Source organism: Rhinolophus hipposideros (genome assembly GCF_964194185.1).
Source record: "Rhinolophus hipposideros genome assembly, chromosome: 7".
Classification (NCBI taxonomy): domain Eukaryota; kingdom Metazoa; phylum Chordata; class Mammalia; order Chiroptera; family Rhinolophidae; genus Rhinolophus; species Rhinolophus hipposideros.
The window spans coordinates 73,681,653-73,701,941 of record NC_138053.1 but is presented as its reverse complement, the minus strand read 5'-3'; the positions used below and the strand labels follow the sequence as shown (position 1 = coordinate 73,701,941).

The 20,289-nt window shown below is 40.1% G+C and overlaps 2 protein-coding genes and 1 pseudogene across 3 annotated transcripts in view; 2 read left to right on the top strand and 1 right to left on the bottom strand.

The window, feature by feature from the left end:
• Positions 1–3,799: 3,799 nt before the first annotated feature.
• Positions 3,800–6,678, bottom strand: RPL37 (ribosomal protein L37). The gene is made up of 4 exons (XM_081053801.1): positions 6,278–6,678; positions 5,513–5,648; positions 5,179–5,263; positions 3,800–3,917 (listed from the first exon to the last, which is right to left on the bottom strand). The coding sequence occupies exons 1-4, from the start codon at positions 6,278–6,280 to the stop codon at positions 3,848–3,850; spliced, it is 294 nt and encodes a 97-aa protein (XP_080909927.1). The 5' UTR covers positions 6,281–6,678; the 3' UTR covers positions 3,800–3,847.
• Positions 6,679–10,371: 3,693 nt separating this feature from the next.
• LOC308499767 (peroxisome biogenesis factor 2-like) lies at positions 10,372–11,410 on the top strand (annotated as a pseudogene). Its single transcript has one exon. The product of its transcript is annotated as a peroxisome biogenesis factor 2-like (transcript).
• A 3,569-nt stretch (positions 11,411–14,979) lies between these two features.
• The window catches only part of CARD6 (caspase recruitment domain family member 6), a 12,900-nt gene continuing 7,590 nt past the window's right edge, over positions 14,980–20,289 (top strand). Inside the window, exons 1-2 of the mRNA XM_081053413.1 lie at positions 14,980–15,450; positions 16,607–17,170. Coding sequence (XP_080909539.1) covers positions 15,168–15,450; positions 16,607–17,170 — 847 coding nt within the window. The 5' untranslated portion in view covers positions 14,980–15,167. The remainder of the gene's footprint in view (positions 15,451–16,606; positions 17,171–20,289) is intronic.

The following is a 20,289-nucleotide window of genomic DNA, read 5'->3' as shown; positions in this document are numbered from 1 at the left end:
GTGAAACTGCCTGTCACAAGCCCCAGAGAACATACACAGGGAGAAAGCTGAAGTCAGAGGGGTCACATCCCCTTCTCCACTGCTGATTTCTAGCCCAGAGTAGCCTCAAGCTGGAAAATGCGAGTTTGAGTTTTGACCGTTACTTAGGAATAGACATTTTATTTATTGAAACAAAACTTTTTACAACTAATGACTGGAGGGCATTTTTTTTATTATAAGTAATCTTAAAAAAACTTGGGTCAGAACAAATCTTCATCCTGGGCACTGGAGTATATTCTCACTATATGTATAAAGGACACAAAAATAAAGTTTTTTGTTTCTTTTTTATCTCAGTCCACATACCATGCCTGTTCTATGAACCACTTCCATACATTAGAACCATTTTTTTCATTAGAATTTTCCTTAACAAAACATCCTTCTACCTTACAAGAAAGCTTTTGCTTCAGATTCCATTCTTGGTTCCTGAGGTTATTGATAATCTCTGGTCTGTGCTTCTCTTAGATTATGATTTAAACTACCTTTTGTTTTGAGAAGAAACAAACAAAAAACAGTATAATCCCTATGTACTAATGTGAAAGAGAAAACTCTGAAACAAGTAAAATAATTTTATAGTATATTACTTTGACGTTACTTTTCTTACACGAATATACACTATTAATTACAGCCATGGCTAAATTTTGCAATCAACTCAAAAAAGACTGAATACAATCTCTGCCTGAATGGCTGTTCTTACTTTTGCAGGCATGGCTCATCATTTACCTTTCTTAACCAACTTTCTAAAGAAAGTCCCTCCACTCCCCCATCACACTCATTATATGTCTTTTCAGCACTTAATCACTGCCTGAAATTGCTCACTTGTCCGCTATCACCCCGATACACAACACATACACAAGCATATGCACACACTGCAGAAATGTCAGAGCAGGGTCCTTGTCCATCTTGTTTTCCACTTGTCTCCTGGGCCTAGAACCGCTTCTGACACATGGATCTCACTGAACAGATAGTTGGTTCATGAACAGAGGCACTATTACCAGCAAGAGATGAAAGGAAACCATAGAATACATAGGTAACCTTCCCAAAGCATCTTTCGTGTTTGAAACTGAACTATCCATTCCTCATTGCCCCATCTCCCTTGAATCGCTAGCAAGATGACTTTCTTTTTCTTCAAACTTTTATTTATTTGTGTTTTTCCAAGACCCATCAGCTCCAAGTCAAGTAGTTGTTTCAATCTAGTTGTGGAGAGCGCAGCTCATAGTGGCCCATGTTGGGTGGGGATCAAAACGGCAACCTTGTTAAGGGCACCACACTATAACCAATTGAGCTAACCGGCCATTTCCAAGATGGCTTTATTCTTGATACTCTACTGAAATGAAGTTTATGGAAACATTCACCTAAATCTTGCCAAATCCAGAAGTCACTTAGTTTTTAAATCTCCCTTCTCTTTGGCCTCAGCTATGTATGACCAAGTGCCCCCTCAAATAACCCAATCACTCAACCGTATCCTAGGTCCTGGGCTAATTCTACCACTGGAGTCGACTGTCAACTTCAACCATGTCTGTTTGAACCCACTGTCTCTCTAAATTGGCCTGCTACATAGCAGTTACAGCATCACGTTATTATGATGAACAAATGAATGAACCACTCTCTGGTCTCCTACCGTTTCCCCAAAAATAAGACCTAGCTGGACAATCAGCTCTAATGCGTCTTTTGGAGCAAAAATTAACATATTTTACTATAAGACCGGGTCTTACATTCATTTTGCTCCAAAAGACGCATTAGAGCTGACTGTCCAGCTAGGTCTTAAATTTTCAGGAAAACGGTATAAACACCTCCCCAAATCTTTGAGTCTAAACTTTGGGGTCTGTGTATTTTCAAATGGTTTCAACCATTACTGAATCAAGGAAGGTTACTGAAGTTCACCAGTGAAGAAACGGAATCCTTTTCTCACCATTTCTACCAGACTTCACCATCGCCTCATACCAGTATCACTGTTGAAATTGTGTTCACCATCCTAACCCTAAAGTCAATTCCCTTTCACAACTCTGTTCATTACCTCCAAATGTGGACTTCCAGCCGACTTTCCACTTGAACTGCCACCAGGCTTACTCACATATCCTTCTGGTGTCCCACAGGCATCTATCGCAACAAAACCCAATTTTACTACCCACTCCCCACTTGCCTTGGTTCTATATTACCTCAGTGAAAGCACCACCTCCTTGCCCTAGTCAGAAACCTGTCGTCCAAGATTCCCGTTTTCCGGGTGTTTTTGAGGACTGCTACACTAGACACAACGCTGAATTTTTCTGTGATCCCAAGGAACCCTCACACAGCCTGTCATACAGAAAAGGGGTTTGGAAGCTATTTCCTGATTCAAACTTTAGATATTCTCAGTACAGACCTCCCCGCTCCAGCCAGCCCTTCTGCCACTACCGTAGCACACGTCCTCAGGATTTTCACGTGGACTATTTTCAGAACCTGCTGCCTGGTTTTCCAGCTTCAAGGTATCACATCCACATCACCCTCGACATCTTGCTAACTCATGCCACTGGTGTGCTGGAAATCAATGAATTATCATTGCCTCGGGCTCAAGTTCAAACTCCTTACAATGGTACTCGATTTTCATGATCTGACCACTATTACCCTTTAGATTCTTCTGCCAACCCCCCTCCAATTTTCATGACCTGACAAACCACAATATGTGATTAAAAGGCCAAGTAAACAAGACACAAGGCTATGTTCCTGGGTCTCATTTCAGATGTCCACTGGTGACACCTACCTGGTCCTGAGTACTCTGTGCCCAAAAAACTTCCTTTGTTGTGAAGTAAGGTAACCACGCAGCAGGTCTTGGCCAGGTAGACTGTCAATCATACTGGAACAAGAGTGACATTGGCCCCAGACATGTCAAATGGGAATCCACTGCCCAAACCTCAACTCTGATCTCAGGACATCCTCAGCTACGTCAGACAAGACATGCAAACTAGGACTCAAAGACCAACTGAATCCACCTGTTGTCACCTTATTCTGAATGTTAACCTAGCCCCATCTCTTTCCCATTGCTTCCCCCTGGGTATTAAAACCAACTTAAACTGTAATCAGTGCAGCTTCATTCGGCCTGAGAGCCATCCGTGATTTATGGGAATAATTAACCATTGCACCAGAGTAATTTTCCACTGAAACCTACTTGGTACTAAGGACCACAGACACTGGCAAGAAGTAAGCTCACCTTGTTCTCAATACACACGCCTTTCTTAATGCATCACTGCCCACCTCTCTTTACCCTTTTGTGCCAACTGCTTTTGCTGACCCAGGATTCAGCAATCACAAGTCTTCAGGTCAGTGCCCACTTACCTAAAAGCCCAACATTTATTCCACACCGAGTATAACCATCTATCTTAATGGGCCCCTCCATCACATAGGAATCAACTATTAGTAATACTGGATTTCAGGAAGATGTTAAGAGCAAGTCACATTTCAGTTCTCTCAAGCCAAAATATTCATACACTGGGAGGAAGCCCAATGTCGATTTAGACAGCAGGAGCTTCTGTATAATTGAATATAAGCTGAGACCTGTGCGACTTTAACTCTTACTATATTCTTTACACCATCTTTCAATATTATCTGCTTGAAGGAATCTGGAATTCTGCTTGTTCTCTTCCTCTCAAGTAGTATCACAACCCAGTTCAAAAGTCAGTGCTCCAAAGCAGTCACTTAAGTAAATCTGATACTAAGTTGTCCCATTACCACACCTATAGTAATTCATTGATACTATAAGCCTATTAAAATACCTTAGCACACCAGGTGTATTTTAAAATCAAAACATTTATTGTGCAACTAATCGTTGAAATCCTTAAGAGGAACTGGATGCTGCAACGGCTGCCCTCTTGGGTTTAGGTGTTGTTCCTTCACGGAATCCATGCCTGTACCATGTTAAAAACAACAACCATTACTTTAGCAACATCATATATACATTTTAATTTTTGCTAAAACAGATTTTTAATGAGCTTATCTCAGTTAAATGCTGAAATCAGTATTGAATTCATATGTTCAGACATTTATTTTTACAACATCACTGATAAGCTGCAACATTTTATTTATTTTTTGTTTCAAGATATCCATTTTAGGGATACAGTTAACTGAAATTGAAAAAAACAAAAACTCAATTCATTGAGGCTAGTGTATTTCCCCACTGCCTGAGAGATACAAGGTATTTGTGAAAACTGGTCCCTATGCTGAGGCCGAAAGAAATCCTTACTTTCCTTTAACCAAGGGAAAACAAGGAGCATGTTTAATGGCAGACATTCTCTAAAGCATTGACTATGCTTTATACTTTAACTCATTTAATATTCACACCTGAGAGGAAAATGTACTATCATCCCCCTTTAAAAGACTTGTGAATTGAGGCACAGAAAGTTTAAAGTCTGGCTTCAGTTTATGCTCTTTATTCCCACATTAGAGTAGCAGACCCCTCACTACTAAATCTATACTACTGAATAATAGCTAAGTACAAATCAGAAAGATCACTGAGCACACGAACACAAACTCAGGTAAGGGCGTTGTTTACAGAGCTCCTGCCTTGTCATCTTTTTAAAATTAGAAAATCTGGAATTGAGTGTATAGAGTCCAGGGACTCTGCTAAATATCCTACACTGCAAAGGAAAGCCCCCCACAACAAAGAATCAGCTGAGATCTTAGATGGCTTAACCCTTTAAAAGCTACCACTAAAATGTAGTTTATATAAGTCCAGGTTGGGGTTGAAATTTCTGCATTTCTAACAAATTCTAAAGCCTCACTATGTAACAAGAACTTAACATTTTTCTTTCTATACAAACAATAGCAACTGAGTTTTCTATAGCACACAAAGCAACAAAATTGAAGGCCTGACTCCAGACTCCAGTCTTGACATATTTGGTATGAGAGTTGTTTTATTACTAGTAAATGGCATCCCAGTTGAGGGAATCTAGCTCAAACCATGCTCTAGACATTTATAATTCATACTATTATTTACCGAAATAGTAAAATCTAGATTAATGGATCTGAAGGTTATGGTGGCAAAAGAAAATCCCTGCCAACACTTCATCCCCACTAATCAGGAGAGTACTCTTATTTCACACCTTAGTTAATGAGATGATTTTTATCAAGCTCACAAAAGCAATTATAACCCAACCAGGAAAACTGTACCTGAATCTGCGGTATACAATTTTTAGGTGCCTCATTCGACCAGTCCCAGTGGTATTTCGTCTTTTAGCCTTAGCACTCCAGTTATCTAGAACACAAAACTCAGATAAGGTTCTAAACGATTTTCCCCCACACCCCCTGTCAGCACCGTTGGTCAATACAGCGAAGTGTTTTCCTTGGGTTTTTAATCAGCTTCCTCCGCATACAGGTGCACAACTTAGGCACCAAACAGTGTCCAAAGCCAGGCGCCACTTAGGCACGATGCAACCCAGAGACTGTGTTCAACCGAAAAATCCATCCCGACACCTCACAGTGGCCCGGAAAACATCCGACTTACACTTTCTCTTGCGCTTGGCAGGGTAGCCGCACTTGCCACAGGTGGACTTCTGCAGGTGGTAGGCCTTGGAGCCACAGCGGCGGCACAGCGTGTGCGTCTTATTGCGGCGCTTTCCGAACGACGACGTGCCCTTCGTCTGCCAAGGAAAGGGATACGCAATCCTGAAACCCGGCAATTACCATCCCTTTCAAGTGTAGCAGTTACAGGAAAAGATAAAACGTAAAGGCAGTAGTCACAAGAGCTGGAACTGGGAGAGAAGTTTCTAACTTTTCTTAAATGCTAATCAGAAACTACGACAGGAATTGCACGTACGTCTAAAGCTCTCCGCAAGAATCGCAGTTTTCAAAAATCTACATTTTAAAAAAAAAGAGGCGTAAGGAGAAATATGAAAATAATTTGGCTTTCCTCTTTACCCTTAATCCAAAAACCTAAGGAATCCTGCCAGGCACCGGCACCAAATTCCTTTGCTTACACAGAGCCAAACACTCCAAAATCAAGCTTCTTCCCTTAATTTTCATCCTAGAAAATTCCCAAAAATCAGACCGAAGTAAGAGACCTAAAGCGGCTCCAGTTCCACGACTGCAGGCTCGGCACCCCAGGTAGTTAGAGGCCATTCTTCTGGCTTTTGAGGGCCACAGCACGCATCTTTCCTGCCCACCCGCTCCCTTTGTTAGGAATCTTGCCGGCAACCCCATGGATAGCAATCAGCGCAGCGCAGGAGACGAGGATGGAAGGCGATTACAAGAGCCATAGCAAACAACTCACCATCGCGCTTCTGCCACCGAGACCAAAAAGGCCGGAAGAGAAAACACTTCCGCTATATCGTGCTCAAAAGATTCCGCCCAGGGGAATACTTCCGGCGGGGCGCGGTGCATCATTCTCAAGTGTCCGACGCCTCCGTGTGGGTGGTGTCCACAGGAGGATCCGGAACAAGGCGGGGCCAATACAGGTTTCAGCTCCCGGCAGGCGGGCGGGGCTAGAAATCTGGTGTCTGCCTTGCGGCTGCCGCGGATCCTCCACCTGCTCCTGCTCGTGCTCCGGGGTCTTAGCGCTTTTTCAGAGTTGTGGCCCCGTCGTGGATTCCGGCCCCCTAGCTGATGGAGAACCGGGGATGTGAAGCTGACCCTCCCGGAGATACCCCTGCCGACTCAGGGCTTCCGGCGTGTGTGTAGGGGTCGTGGTGGGTGTGGGATCCTGATCCGGGGAAAACCAGCTTCTGCAGCTTTCCCTTCGTTCCGGCTGGGAACTTTTGGCCGAGGCTGATTTCCACTGCGCGCTCTCCCGGAGTCCCGAGGCTCAGAACGCTTCTGAGGAGCTAGGCTCAACCTCGAAAGAAAGCAAATGTTTTTTTTCTTACTGTAGTAACTTAGAGGCAAACGTTTTGATTCCAAACGCCATCGTGCCAAGAAATCACATACAGAACTTGTTCAATAGTTACCTGCACCCCAAGGTGCGGAAATCTGAGTCCGCAGCAGCTTTAGGTAGGGCCAGAAAGTCTGTGCTTTCTAAAACAGAAAAAACACTTCCTAAACAGTTTCGACATTGGTGGTTCCCAGACGTCCTTGATAAACGCTAATCCAGTTGTAACCTCTCAGCCCACAAAGCACCCACCCTCCCAAGACGATAAACTATCCAAACATTTAAAAAATAAGAGGGAAAACAATCCCAAATCACCCTAGAAGATGCTTTCGAGAGCAAACCTAGCATTCGTTACCTAGTGTATGTGAAACACCAGCCAAGATAACTGACTAACCGCCAGCAGAACAAGACGAACTCTAGCAATCAGGTTTAATTTTGACAGATGAAAAATCGATTAGTCCCTGATGAGTGCTAGACTCTTTGCTGTGGGCTGGGAATAGAAACGTTAACAGGACATAGTTCCTATCCTCATAGAAGTGGTAGGTGGCGTGTGGTGGGTGCGCAGCAAGAGGAGAAAAAGGAACCCAACATTTGAGGGCTGGGACCAAATGGCAATTCCGGGGGCTCCTTCTGGATTAGGAGCTGCCTTAGTTTGCTATTTCGACAAGTTACCACAAATTTAGTCGCTTACAACCAATTTAATTAGCCAGGATCAAGTTTCAGTTGCACACGAGGAATGACTTCTAAAGGTCTGTACAGTATTGTGCTCATAGTTAACAGTACTATATTGTAAACTTAAAATCTGTCAAGAAGCTAGGTCTCCTGTCAAGCGTTCTTACCACAATTAAAGCACACTTTGTTATCTTACAGATCAGGTCAGAAGTCTGAGATGGGTCTCAATGGGCTAAACTCAAAGTGTGGACAAGGCTGCGTTCCTCTCTTGTAGGCCCCAGAAGATAATGTTTTCTTCCCTTTCTCAGTTTCTAGATGCTGCTGGCAATTCTTGGCTTACTGCGTCCTTCCACCTTCAACGCCAGTAATAGTCTTTCTCACATGACACCACCCTGACTCTATTCAGCATCCCTCTTCTGCAGTTTAATTTAATAAGGCCTTATTAAATTAAACAAGGAGGCCCTTAGACTGAAGTGGCTCTAGTGCCAGGAAGGCGTACATAAGATCTAAGCCTGTAAATGCCTCAGGGTTATGAAACCAAAATGCTAAGGACAACCAATCACAAACAGCCAACTAGGCTTTAAGCTTTAGCCAATTAAGCAATTTCCTTTTTTCACCTCGCGCTTTATATGTCTTTCCCTTGGCTTCTGAAGTCTGAGTGCCTCTGCCCACTTCTGGTTTGGTACTGCCCTATTGGAGTTAATTTTTGCTCAAAAAAGCTTTTAATTTTCAATATGCCTCAGTTTACCTTTTAACAGCCCCTGTGATTCCATCGGCCCCACCCAGACAATTTCTTCATCGCTGGGTCAGCCGATTAGCAACTTTAATTCCATCTGCAACCTTAATTGTGTTTGCCATGTAACTAACTGGCCATATTCACAGATTGTTGTGATTAGGACATAGTTACCCTTGAGATGGTGGGGGAGGTCATTATTCTGCCTAGCATGGGTGTTACGAGAAATTAGATCGGTGTAGAAAGGGTAGAGCAAGTTGCAGCCACGGAGGAGCCAAGCAGTGATACAGGCACTATGTGAGAGTACTTTTACCCCAGACACTTCCAGAATTGTAGACGGCAGAGGAAGTGACATACTTTTCCCTCTCCCTGATATGAAGTGGTTCTTTCTGGTGTGCTTGATAACCACACCATTACAGCCCTTGGCTCTACAAAGGCTTTAGAAAGCCAATTTACAAACTCCAGGTTTCTATCCAAATGCCAGGTTTAGGTTAGATCTTTAGGGAATAGATCAATGTCTGAAACAGATCATCTATGCTATTACCTAGGCGTTTGCCTTATGACGTTTTTTCTTTCGACAGAGAATGATAGGAAGAGACTATAAATCCTGCATCCATGGTTCTGCTATGATTCAAGTCTCTTGACAACCAGGACTTGGCACTAAACCTGCTTTTTTTCCTGCAGTAAATGAAACAAAATTACTGCTGACTTTTCTCTTTAAAAAAATCACGTAAGTTAAATTTCTTAGCTGCAAACAAAATTTTACTCCTGTGTCACTGGATTGGACTTGAAGGATGTATTTTTAAATCTGCATCTCCTGGCCACCCTTCCCTCAGCTCACTTCTATTTGCATTCTATACCTTGGTATGCAAATTTCCTATTACCAAAGAACTGAACTTAAACTTCCTTAAATTTAAATTTCACTGCTAAATATCCCATTTCAAATAAACACTTTCCTTTCCATCGCCTGTGAAATCTCCTGGGGCAGGTTATTGTGGGAGGGGAGGATATTTAGGCTGGAGCTCTGGGGAGGTGAGGAGACCTAAGCCTGTTACTGGAATGCCTTACCAACCTAGGTGAATAAAAAAGACTGGCAAACTTAAATGATATCGTTAGTATGTGGTATGCATCTCTTGATACTTTTGACACGTTAGAATTCTTACCTAAAATTATTTTTTTTAGTTTAAAAATACTTTATTGCTAAAAAAATGATAATCGTTATCTGAGCTTTCAGTGAGTCATAATCTTTTTACTGGTGGAAGATCTTGCCTTGATGTTAATGGCTCTAGATTAATTTTTAATGTCACATAAGGATTTCCTTTTTTTTTCAAAGATTTTATTGGGGAAGGGGTACAGGACTTTATTGGGGAACAGTGTGTACTACCAGGATTTTTTCCAAGTCACGTTGTTGTCCTTTCAGTCTTAGTTGTGGAGGGTGCAGCTCAGCTCCAGGTCCAGTTGCTGTTGTTAGTTGCAGGGGCGGAGCCCACCATCCCTTGTGGGAGTCCAGGAGTTGAACAGGCAACCTTGTGGTTGAGAGCCCACTGGCCCATGTGGGAATCGAACTGGCAGCCTTCGGAGTTAGGAGCATGGAGCTCCAACTGCCTGAGCTACCAGGCCGGCCCCAAGGATTTTCTTAAATTTTTTCAACCTCAGAGGCAGCAGAATTGAGTTCATCACTATCCTTGGATCCTAATATATCCTCAGCACTGGGCTTGCTCTTTTTTTTATTGTTTTAAATATTTAACCATCTTCAATAATATAATCACCTATAAACTCATCCCTGAATGATATCCTACGTCTAACTCCATGATCTCTTTGTCCCCTCATCCCATTCCTCCAACCTCAGTAATCCATAATTATGAATATCATATTCATCATTTCCTCACTTTTTTTGGTATATAATTTTAATGACTCCATGTATCTCAAATATGTGTATGTTGTGCGTGTTTATTTTCAACTTTCAAAAAGGTTGTCATGCTTTATTAACCCATGTTACCTCAAAAATTTTTAAAGGGTGTTATGCTATATATAATCTTTTGGAACATAAAGATTTTCCTTGAAACTTCCTAGGGAACGTTTCAGAAAAAGTTACATGGAGGGGGTGTTTTGCAGACTCCTGAGCTCCTGGCTAGTATGGGGCAAGGATGTCACAGAAGTTACAGCCAGAATCCCCACTGCTATAGGCTATGAAGTCTTGAGGAAACTGCAAGGGGGGAAAATGAGACCTTTGGAGAAGGTATGGCTTCCAGATAGTACACACAAGGCGTTAAGAATAAGTTACTTGGATGCACTTGAACCGAACACAGCCCTGGAGCAGCAAGTTTGGTCCCAGTTTACTCAGTGCTTCCGTGGATTTAAGCCAGCCCTCTTTGAACCAGAGGTGAAAGCATTCTTGTGGAGATTCACCATTTCCTCTAAAAATGCCGCTGTGGGACAGTCAGTTTTAAATATTCAGTACAAAAATATTTTTCCTCGAACCTGAGATACCAGCCAACAAGTGAAAACCAAAAGATCTGGTATGCTGTGTGTACAATTGGTGGGAAGTAGTAAGAAGAAAGGTGCTACGATTCATTGCAAAACTATCATTTAGCATCATTCGGAAAAGCCAAACTGTGAATTTTGTGGTTGGACTTTTGAAATTATGTAGGTTGATTGATTTCTTGATTTTTATTCAAAGGAGCAAGTTTGCAACTTTGACAGAATGTCTCCTAGCATTTTTGTTCTGTATTTTGCAGGCTCCAAAACGTGCGTGAAATTGGCTTTCGGTATACGAGTATAAATAGGGAGCCTCTGTGGCATGGTTTTGCTGAGTTTCTCATTTTTCTCTTACCACTCATCAATATCCAAAAGTTGAAAGCCAACTTATTTTCACGGTATATTCCTCTTACTGGGCGGGGATCCTGATAGTGGCAATACATTAGCCATCAGTGGCAGACAGTGTTCTCTGTGTGGAGAGTGGCCCACCGTGCCTCACATGATAGGACATGTCTTCTCATATCTTCTGTTATTACTGGGTTAAGAGTAGTTTCTTATTTGACATGTACTTTACTTGTTGTAAGTGTGGCACAGGGGTACGCAGTGTGAAGCCACTGAAATCAGCAATTGAGGTGTCAGAAGTGAATGCTCTTTAGAGATGAAAATTGTTTCCTCTGAGGAAAGCTGTATTACCAGTATGTTTAAATCTTTAATATTAGTCATCCAAAGACTACCATTTAGGTATCTTTTGTGAGGGCATATGCTGCTTAGCCACTGTCTTCTATTCTTTGCCAGGCATGACTAAGTTCTAACCACTGGAATTCACATGATGCAAAATACATTCTGTAAATGGTAATGTGTTTTTTTTAATTACTGCGTTCAATCTTGAATGTCAAGAAGAATGGACAGTTTTGTCAGATGACTCCTAAGAATGCTCCTCCATTTTGCTACTTCCTAGAAAAAGGTTAGACTCTAAAAGGAAAAGATTGCGGAGACTCTGGGATGAGTGTGCATTTATTTTCAGAGACGGCGTTACAGCATCATAGTGTGACAGTCATAAGACCCTGTTGTTTTAAACCTTATGATCTAATGGCCCAGTTGTAATTTTAAGCTTTTCTTTGAAGCCAGTATTTGAGGGGTTCAGTCGGCTCCATTCTCAGGCAGAATCATGGCCAACAGAAGTTGAAGACTTATGTCCTACCAGCTTTCCGATCCCACTGGAATAAGAGCTTCTTGCCTAATAGTTCAGCAAAGTCCAGGAGCTCACTATCGTTGGTCGTCCTGGGATTATGTGCACATTCCCAAACCAGGGGGGACAAATTCTCCTCCTGATTACTCAAATGTGGGTGGCAGCCCCTCACGTACCACATGAACCTAAGGTAGAAGAGGAGGTATTTCACCACAGAAAACTGAGGTACCGTTATAAGAATGGTGGGTGACGGGCAGACAGAAACAACAGATCCCTCCTAGAGTCAGCCTTTACGTTCTTTATAACAAAAGTCTATGTGCAATCTTTACTTTTACCCATTATCTAGTTTGATAAGATATTAATAAGTAACTAAATGGTGGTCATAGATTACTGATTTGAAAAGATTAAATGAAATCCACAAGATTTTATTACACCAAAAAACAAAAAAGGATTTTCCATAATATTGTCATTATTTATATTGTTGTGGGTCGATGGAGTCATCCTTTTTGAATGGTGTATAATATATTACGTGTGTTGATGAAAGAAACGTCCAAACCTGTAGAGAATTTTTACAGGAGTTTATTTGAGCCAAACTGACGATATTTGCCAGGGAGTAAGATCTGAAATGTTCCAGAGAATAACATTGGTTTTGCAGCTTGTTTTATGTAACATGAAGGTGGGCGAAAGCAAGGCGGGGACTGGATTGCAGGATAATTAACAAGATTATGTGCTTTCGTGAGTGTGGTCATTGTTTATAAGTATTTCAAAGGTGTGTTATATATGTTACATATTTATACAATACACATGTTAATTTTTTAAACAAAAGTGAGATCAATAACTTTCTGTTTTCTGTAATAATACATCATGGGAATCACTACTTTCAAATATGTATAAATTTACTTTATCCTTTTAAACCCCTTTTTGGTGTTTCATTGTGTTTTTTTTTTTTTAGTTTTTTTTTTTAAAGATTTTATTGGGGAAGGGAAACAGGACTTTATTGGGGAACAGTGTGTACTTCCAGGACTTTTTTCCAAGTCAAGTTGTTGTCCTTTCAATCTTAGTTGTGGAGGGTGCCGGTTAAGCTTCAAGTTGTCTTTTCAGTCTTAGTTGTAGAGGGCGCAGCTCAGCTCCAGGTTCAGTTGCCATTGCTAGTTGCAGGGGGCGCAGCCCACCATCCCTTGCAGGAGTCGAAACCAGCAACCTTGTGGTTGAGAGGACGTGCTCCAACCAACTGAGCCATCCGGGCAGCAGCAGCTCAGCTCAAGGTGCTGTGTTCAATTTTAGTTGCAGGGGGCGCTGCCCACCATCCCTTGTGGACTCGAGGAATTGAACCGGCAACCTTGTGGTTGAGAGCCCACTGGCCCATGTGGGAATTGAACCGACAGCCTTTGGAGTTAGGAGCATGGAGCTCCAACTACCTGAGCCACTGGGCTAGCCCTGGTGTTTCATTGTTGATGTATCACCATTTATTCCACAAACCCCCAATTTATGGGAATGTCGGTTATTTTCAGCATCTACTATTATAAACAATGTTGTAATACAGATTCTTGTACATACATCTTTGGTCATTTGACTGATTATTTCCTTAAGATAATTTCTAGAAGTGAAATGAATGAAGGATATGAATTTTTATTTTTTTCCTATCAACATTTTTTAGTTTATTGCTGCAGATTGCCAGATTTCACTCCAAAAAGAGTTAATCAATTCACGGTCTTATCACAGATAGAGCTCAGAGCAGGGAAATTCAATTTGAAGTTCAAGAGAGACTTCTCAGAGGAGTTGACCCTGGGGCCATGTCCTGATAAGACTGAATTAAGTCATTAAAAGAGCAAATAAATAATCTGCAGGGAGCCAGGGGCCAGGAGGGCCCTGGGCTGGGTTCCCCCACTGCCTTGGTTTGTTTGTGTCATCCCTCTCCAACGGTAGGCTGCACTGACATGTTTAATCCTTGCTAAATGGAATTACTCTGCCATTTTTTAAAACTTTTTTCCTTTCATAATTGAGATTTTATTGGTTGTTCTGAGGATAAGTACACAGACATTTCAATTCATACTAAAAACCTAATTCGTACTAAAAACCTAAAAAGCCATGTAGTTGTGATTCTTTTTCAGACAGTTAATCCAGTGATTTTCCAAATGAAAATTTGGAGGCAAAATTTCCTTAATAGAATATCAAGTACCAATATCTTCCAATGTTGATACACTGTTACATCAAAGTCACATTAATTCACAATTTAATATTGTATACACTACATAATCAAACTTTCAATCTTTCACAGCACATTAACAATGTTACTAAGAAAACTGGATACCACACCGAAGATGTTACTGAGTGCACAAAATTCTGAGCGGGAGAGCCAAGGTCAAAGAGTGGTTTTCTTTAGGAAACAATTCTACCAAAAACATGGGAATCAGAGTAACTTAAAATGTTCAAGACATGTTAAATGCACGACTGACTCCACGTTGCCATTTAGTATATTTTGTATTATAGGATATAAAAACTACCCCCGTCTATGGAATGTTAACCTGACACCCAAAACAATCAAAGCCTCTCGTATTCAATATCCTACCATTTTCTGGTTGCACCAAAAAGTAAGCAACCAGCAAATGATTTGATCTCTTAAAAGAAGCATTTTCACTTAAAAAATGGGATTAGGTGGAATACCCTCCTTCTTAAAAATGTTTTTAGAGCTATTAAAAAACTTGCATTTACAAAATAGTTTATAAAAGTATTCCTCTGGATTTTACAAGTAGGGAAATGACAACTGATAAGACCGGGCGTATGATATTAATCAGACTTGGCTTCTTTCTGTCCTGTTTCATTAGATGCTGAATTCTCCGCGTTTTGAGTTTCTCTTGTTTTCTGCAGGTAAATCTTTAGTTTCTTGGTTAGCCACTTCAGCCTGTTTTCCTTTGCTCTCTTGACCCCTTTTGTTTGCAATATTTTGTCTGCAGAATTATCCTTTCCTGCCGCCTTTTTTGGCTTCGTTTCCACTTTTGCAGGAGCAGGTTTCGCTGACCACTTAGACGATCTCTTGGGCTCCTCCTTCGTCGCCCCTTGGAGGGAGCTGACCTCCCTCTGGGGCTTCGTGGGCCACCCCGCGCCGAGAGCCTTCGCGAAGCTGGGCTGCGGGGCTGCCGGACCTGCTGGGACCCGCCTGACCTTGTTTTTATTGATTGAAAGGATTTTGTAATCCACTTCCTGGTCCAGGGAAAACGAAAACAATGGCTACCGGGAGTGTTCCCTCAGAGATCATAGAAAGAGAACGGAAAAAGTTACTCGAAATCCTCCAAGAAGATCCTGATTCTATCTTAGATACATTAACCTCTCGGAGGCTGATCTCTGAGCAAGAGTATGAAACTCTGGAGAATATTACAGATCCCCTGAAGAAAATTCGGAAGCTGTTAATTTTAGTGCAGAAAAAGGGAGAGGTGAGCTGTCAGCATTTTCTGAAGTGTTTATGTAGTACTTTTCCAGAGTCAGCTACCATTTCGGGCTTAAGACAAGGTAAGTTGAATTTCTACTCTTTCTAGGGGGTGAGAGAGACGAGGTAGATTTGCTGAAAAAAAATTCACACCTTTTATTTTCATTTGTCTTTCTCTTAGAGACAATTTTACTGAAATATGATAAAGGGGAAGTGGCCAGGATTTTACAAGCAGGAAACAATGTATCTTATCGGCTTGGGGGGGTTGATAGTTTTTTGTTTAAACTGTATCCACAACTTGCAGTTGTTTTGGTGCTAGTATAAATTGCTCATTGTTATGACAGTGACACCCTGAAACACTCATAGTTGGAAACAGATTACTGTTAATGATGACACATCAGGGATTTCTTGATCAAGTAAGTGAATATGAACAATTCCAAAACCATAAGCTGCATCTTTTACTTCGTATGGTCATTTTGAAAATACAGGGAAAATAATCCACATACATGATGGATCAATAACTTCATTATTTTTCTGTGATAGGAATGCCTGCAGATCTCTAGTTTTCTGAAGCAAATTCAAATGCTAATTCTTCAATGTTCAAAGATAATTAGTGGCAGATGAGGGAGCTGTTCTTTGTTTACCAATTTTATAGATTACACCAGAGGAAAGTGTAACTCCTTTTGTAGGAATCTAAAAAAATATTGAAGATTATATTAAGAGATGTTAGATAGAAGTTCAGATAAAAAGGTTAATGTTAATGGTCCGTAATGTAGGACAAGACCTGTACGCTTAGAGAATTAGAACTAGGTCTTACCATTTCTAGGATTTACTATTCCAAATTAGAGCTATTTGCTTTCTGATTAGAAATTGATAGGATCACATTTCATTAGCAGTGGCCCTAGGAATTCTGAACTGGTTTTGGGTCGCAGTAAATCCACAAGTAAGCACTGCTCATAAGATTCTAATATTATTTCACTCATTTAACATATGAGTTTGCTATGAAAGACTCAACATTTTGAGCAAGGCAGGAGTGTGGTCTCATTTTTTTTCCAGTGGGAATTGAAGGTTCTGTCTTATGGCCATTTATGTTGGAAGTAGTAGGTATTCCTGTTCTCCAATGAAACAAAGAAGTGAGAGAACGCTCTGAGGTGTCAGAAACTCAAGTTAATAAAAAATTTATTTTTGTTAATTTGGAAAGCAAAACAAAACTCCCCATAACTTTCTTGTTCTTTTCAGAATTTTTAAAACATGAGAACATAGAACCTCCTCAATCTATGGGGGTAAGCAAGAATCCAGAAGGTCTGTTTTCCCCTGGAGAGAAACAGCCTGAGGATTCTGAGATCACAGTGTCCTTCAAAGACATAGAACACTTGAATTTGGGAACCTCCAACACGTTCGTGGATGAAAAAACTAGTTACAGGGACACAGCTTGGTCCTCACGGGAAACCGAGAAATATGAATGCAACACATCAAAAGTCACGTCGCCACATTCGGTTGAGACTATTGACTATGATGTTCCAGAAATTGTTGATTATTTACAGGACAGACAGACATATGAGGAGCCAGATAATTCTCTATACTTAGGAGAAGAGGAATATCTAGAATTGGTTGTAGACTCTGAAGATGCAGAAACCACTGTGGAAGAGGATTATAGTGACCCCAAGCACCTTGTCTATGATGGCGAAGAGGGTTCTGAGTATGCAGAAACCACAGCGTTCTCTGATGAAGAACCGAGTTATGAGGATTCAGAAACTGGCCTGTCATTGGAGGAGGAGGAGGCGGAGGAGAAAAGTACAGAAGGTATGGCAATGCTTTGTGATCATTAGACAACAACATGGTTTTAGGCTGCCGTGACATAATAGGTAGAGAAAATGAGGAGGGGCACTAGATGTCAGCAGAAAAATATCTTCTCAGAAATTCCTTGTACCTTTCTAACGTGGAATTTTCTCAGAGGCAGGTGTTGAGAGGAAGACCCAGAACCTAAGGAATTCTGGACAGTATAAGCAAAAGTAAATATTGATCGTCGACTTACAGGTTTCTGCAGACACCTCCATCATACAAATAAGAAGTTGCTAGTCACTAATTTTAGGTGTTATTTTCTATTCCTTAGATTAAATCTCTTTACTCATTTTAGTGTCTTTGTGAGCAACTGGTTATGGTGATTCCATAATCACTATAACTATTGAAGTGAAAACAGGAAGAGTTTGTGGTGAATGGATAAAATCCCAAAATATTGTTATTTGGCCCCATCCAGTCCATATATTGCCATCTTGGTAAGGGAAACTATATCAGTATCTTAAATTAGAATATTTCTTAATGAAAATTCAAAATATGAGGAATGCTTTATTTGGAGAGGTATTGTCTAGGAAAAAAACATCACCAAGTTCTGAGTAGAAAAGGGGAAGATAACTATCATCATCTCACATTCAGTCCAAATCCTAAGGATTCATAATCCCGTTCTGGGCAGGGAAAGAGGAATTTTCTCCTCTCACACCTTGTGTTGGTTTGCTAGAGCTGCCCTAACAAAGTACCCCAAACTGGGTAGCCTAAACAATAAATGACAGGAATGTACTGTCTCACGTCTGGAGGCGAGAAGTCTGACATCAAGGTGTCGACAGGCTCGGTTCCTTCTAAAGGCTGTAAAGAAGAACGTGTTCCTGGCTTTGGTGGTTTGCTGCAAATCTTTGGCCTCCTGTGGCTCATGGAAGCATGCCCTCAGTCTGCCTTGGTCTTCACATGCTTGCCTCTTGGCACATGCCTCTATGTCCAGATTTTCCCTTTTTATAAGGGTATCAGTCATATTGGATTGGGGCCCATTCCAATGACTTCATCTTAACTAATAACATCTGCAATGACCCTATTTACAAATAGCATCACATTGGAGTTAGGTTTTGAACATAAGAATTTGAGGGGTACATAATTCAAACCATAACTCAATTCTTGCTCCACCCCTATGCCTTCCCAATATCTAGTAGCTTTTAGGCCTCGTTCTTAAATTTATTTATTTATATATTTCAGTTGTTGCATAAGGTTGAATTAATTATTCACTGTATAGTACCATCATTATTCTGCAAAAAGCCCTGTTTGTTTATCGATTCCATTTTTTTCCCCATCCTCATTCACTATCCTCCATAGGTAACATTCTAATATTATAATGTGTTTCTTTTTTTAAAAAGTTACTGCAGTTTTTATTAGAAGTGTTATCTAATTATTATCTATTCGTTATATCCAATTACTATATCTATGTTATTTATATTATACTGCACTGTACATAATTATTATATCTAATATAATTATTATCTAATTATTAATTACTATCTAAGACATAGTATGTCAGCCTCTGTTTTGCCATCAGGATTAGAATCTTTGTTCTGCAGCTTCCTAGATGTGAACTTTGACTGGAAACTTAACATCTCTGAGTCAAAAATTTCTTTTCCTTTGTTTCCAGAAAAACAAGGCTAATTTATTTTTTTAAATAATTTTTTAGAAAAGTGACAGCAAGAGAAAGGACAGAAAACACTCTCAGTTAATATAAGTATAACCTCATATTAATGAGCAAACTGTCACCAGCTGTTAAGTTTATTTTATTAGCATTTAATTAAAATTTTTTTTTCTTTCATTTTTCAATTATAGTTCACATTCAATATATTAATTTCAGGTGTGCAGCATAATGGTTAGACATTTATATAACTTATGAAGTGATCCCCCCCAATAAGTCTAATATCCACGTGGCACATACATAGTTATTACAGTGTTATTTACTATATTCTCTATGCTGTGCTTTACATCCCCATGACTTTTGTAACTGCCAATTTGTATTTCTTAATCCTTTCGCCTTTTTCACCTTGCCCCCTACTGGTAACTATCAGTTTGTTCTCTGTATCTATGAGTCTGTTTCTGTTTTATTGTGCATTTATTTTGTTTTTTAGATTCCACACATATAAGTGAAATCATATGGTATTTGTGTTTCTCAGTCTGACTTATTTCACTCAGCATAATACTCGCTAGGTCCATCCATATTGTTGCAGATGGCAAGATTTCATTCTTTTCTATAGCTGAGTAATAATCCATCATATATATATATATATATATATATATATATATATATACACACACACATACATATCACATCTTCTTTCAATGGACACTTAGGCTGCTTCCAAATTGATTGTAAAAATAGCCCCAATTAATGATTTTTTGGTATCCATATTTTTGCAATATTATTTTGCAAGAGGTAGAGTCTATTTTTCTCCAACCTTTTAATCTATGCTGGCTTTGTGACTTCCTTTAGCCAATAGCATGTGGCAGAAGTTATAGTTTTATAGGTTGAATTGTCTTTCCCTAAAAATATATGTCAAAGTCCCCAATATCTCAGAGTGTTATCTTACTTGTAAATTTATTTAAAATTGGCTATTGTAAATAATGCTGCGATGAATATTGAGATGCATATATTTTTTTTGAATTAGTGTTTTGGCTTTCTTTGGATAAATACCCAGAATTAGAATTGCTAGGTCATAAGGTAGTTCTATTTTTAATTTTTGAGGAACCTCTATAATGTTTTCCATAGTGGCTGCACCAAACAATCCCACCAAGAGTACACATGGGTTCCCTTTTCTCCACATTTTCTCCAACACTTGTTTGTTGATTTATTGATGAGAGCCATTCTGACAGGTGTGAGGTGATATCTCATTGTGGTTTTAATTTGCATTTCTCTGATGATTAGTGATGTTGATCATCTCTGCATAGGTCTATTGGCCATCTGTATGTCCTCTGAAATGTCTGTTCAAGTCCTCTGAACATTTTTAATGGGATTGTTTGTCTTTTTGATGTTAAGGTCTATGAGTTCTTATATATTTTAGATGTGAACCCCCCCCCTTTTTTTAAAGATTTTTATTGGGGAACGGGAACAAGACTTTATT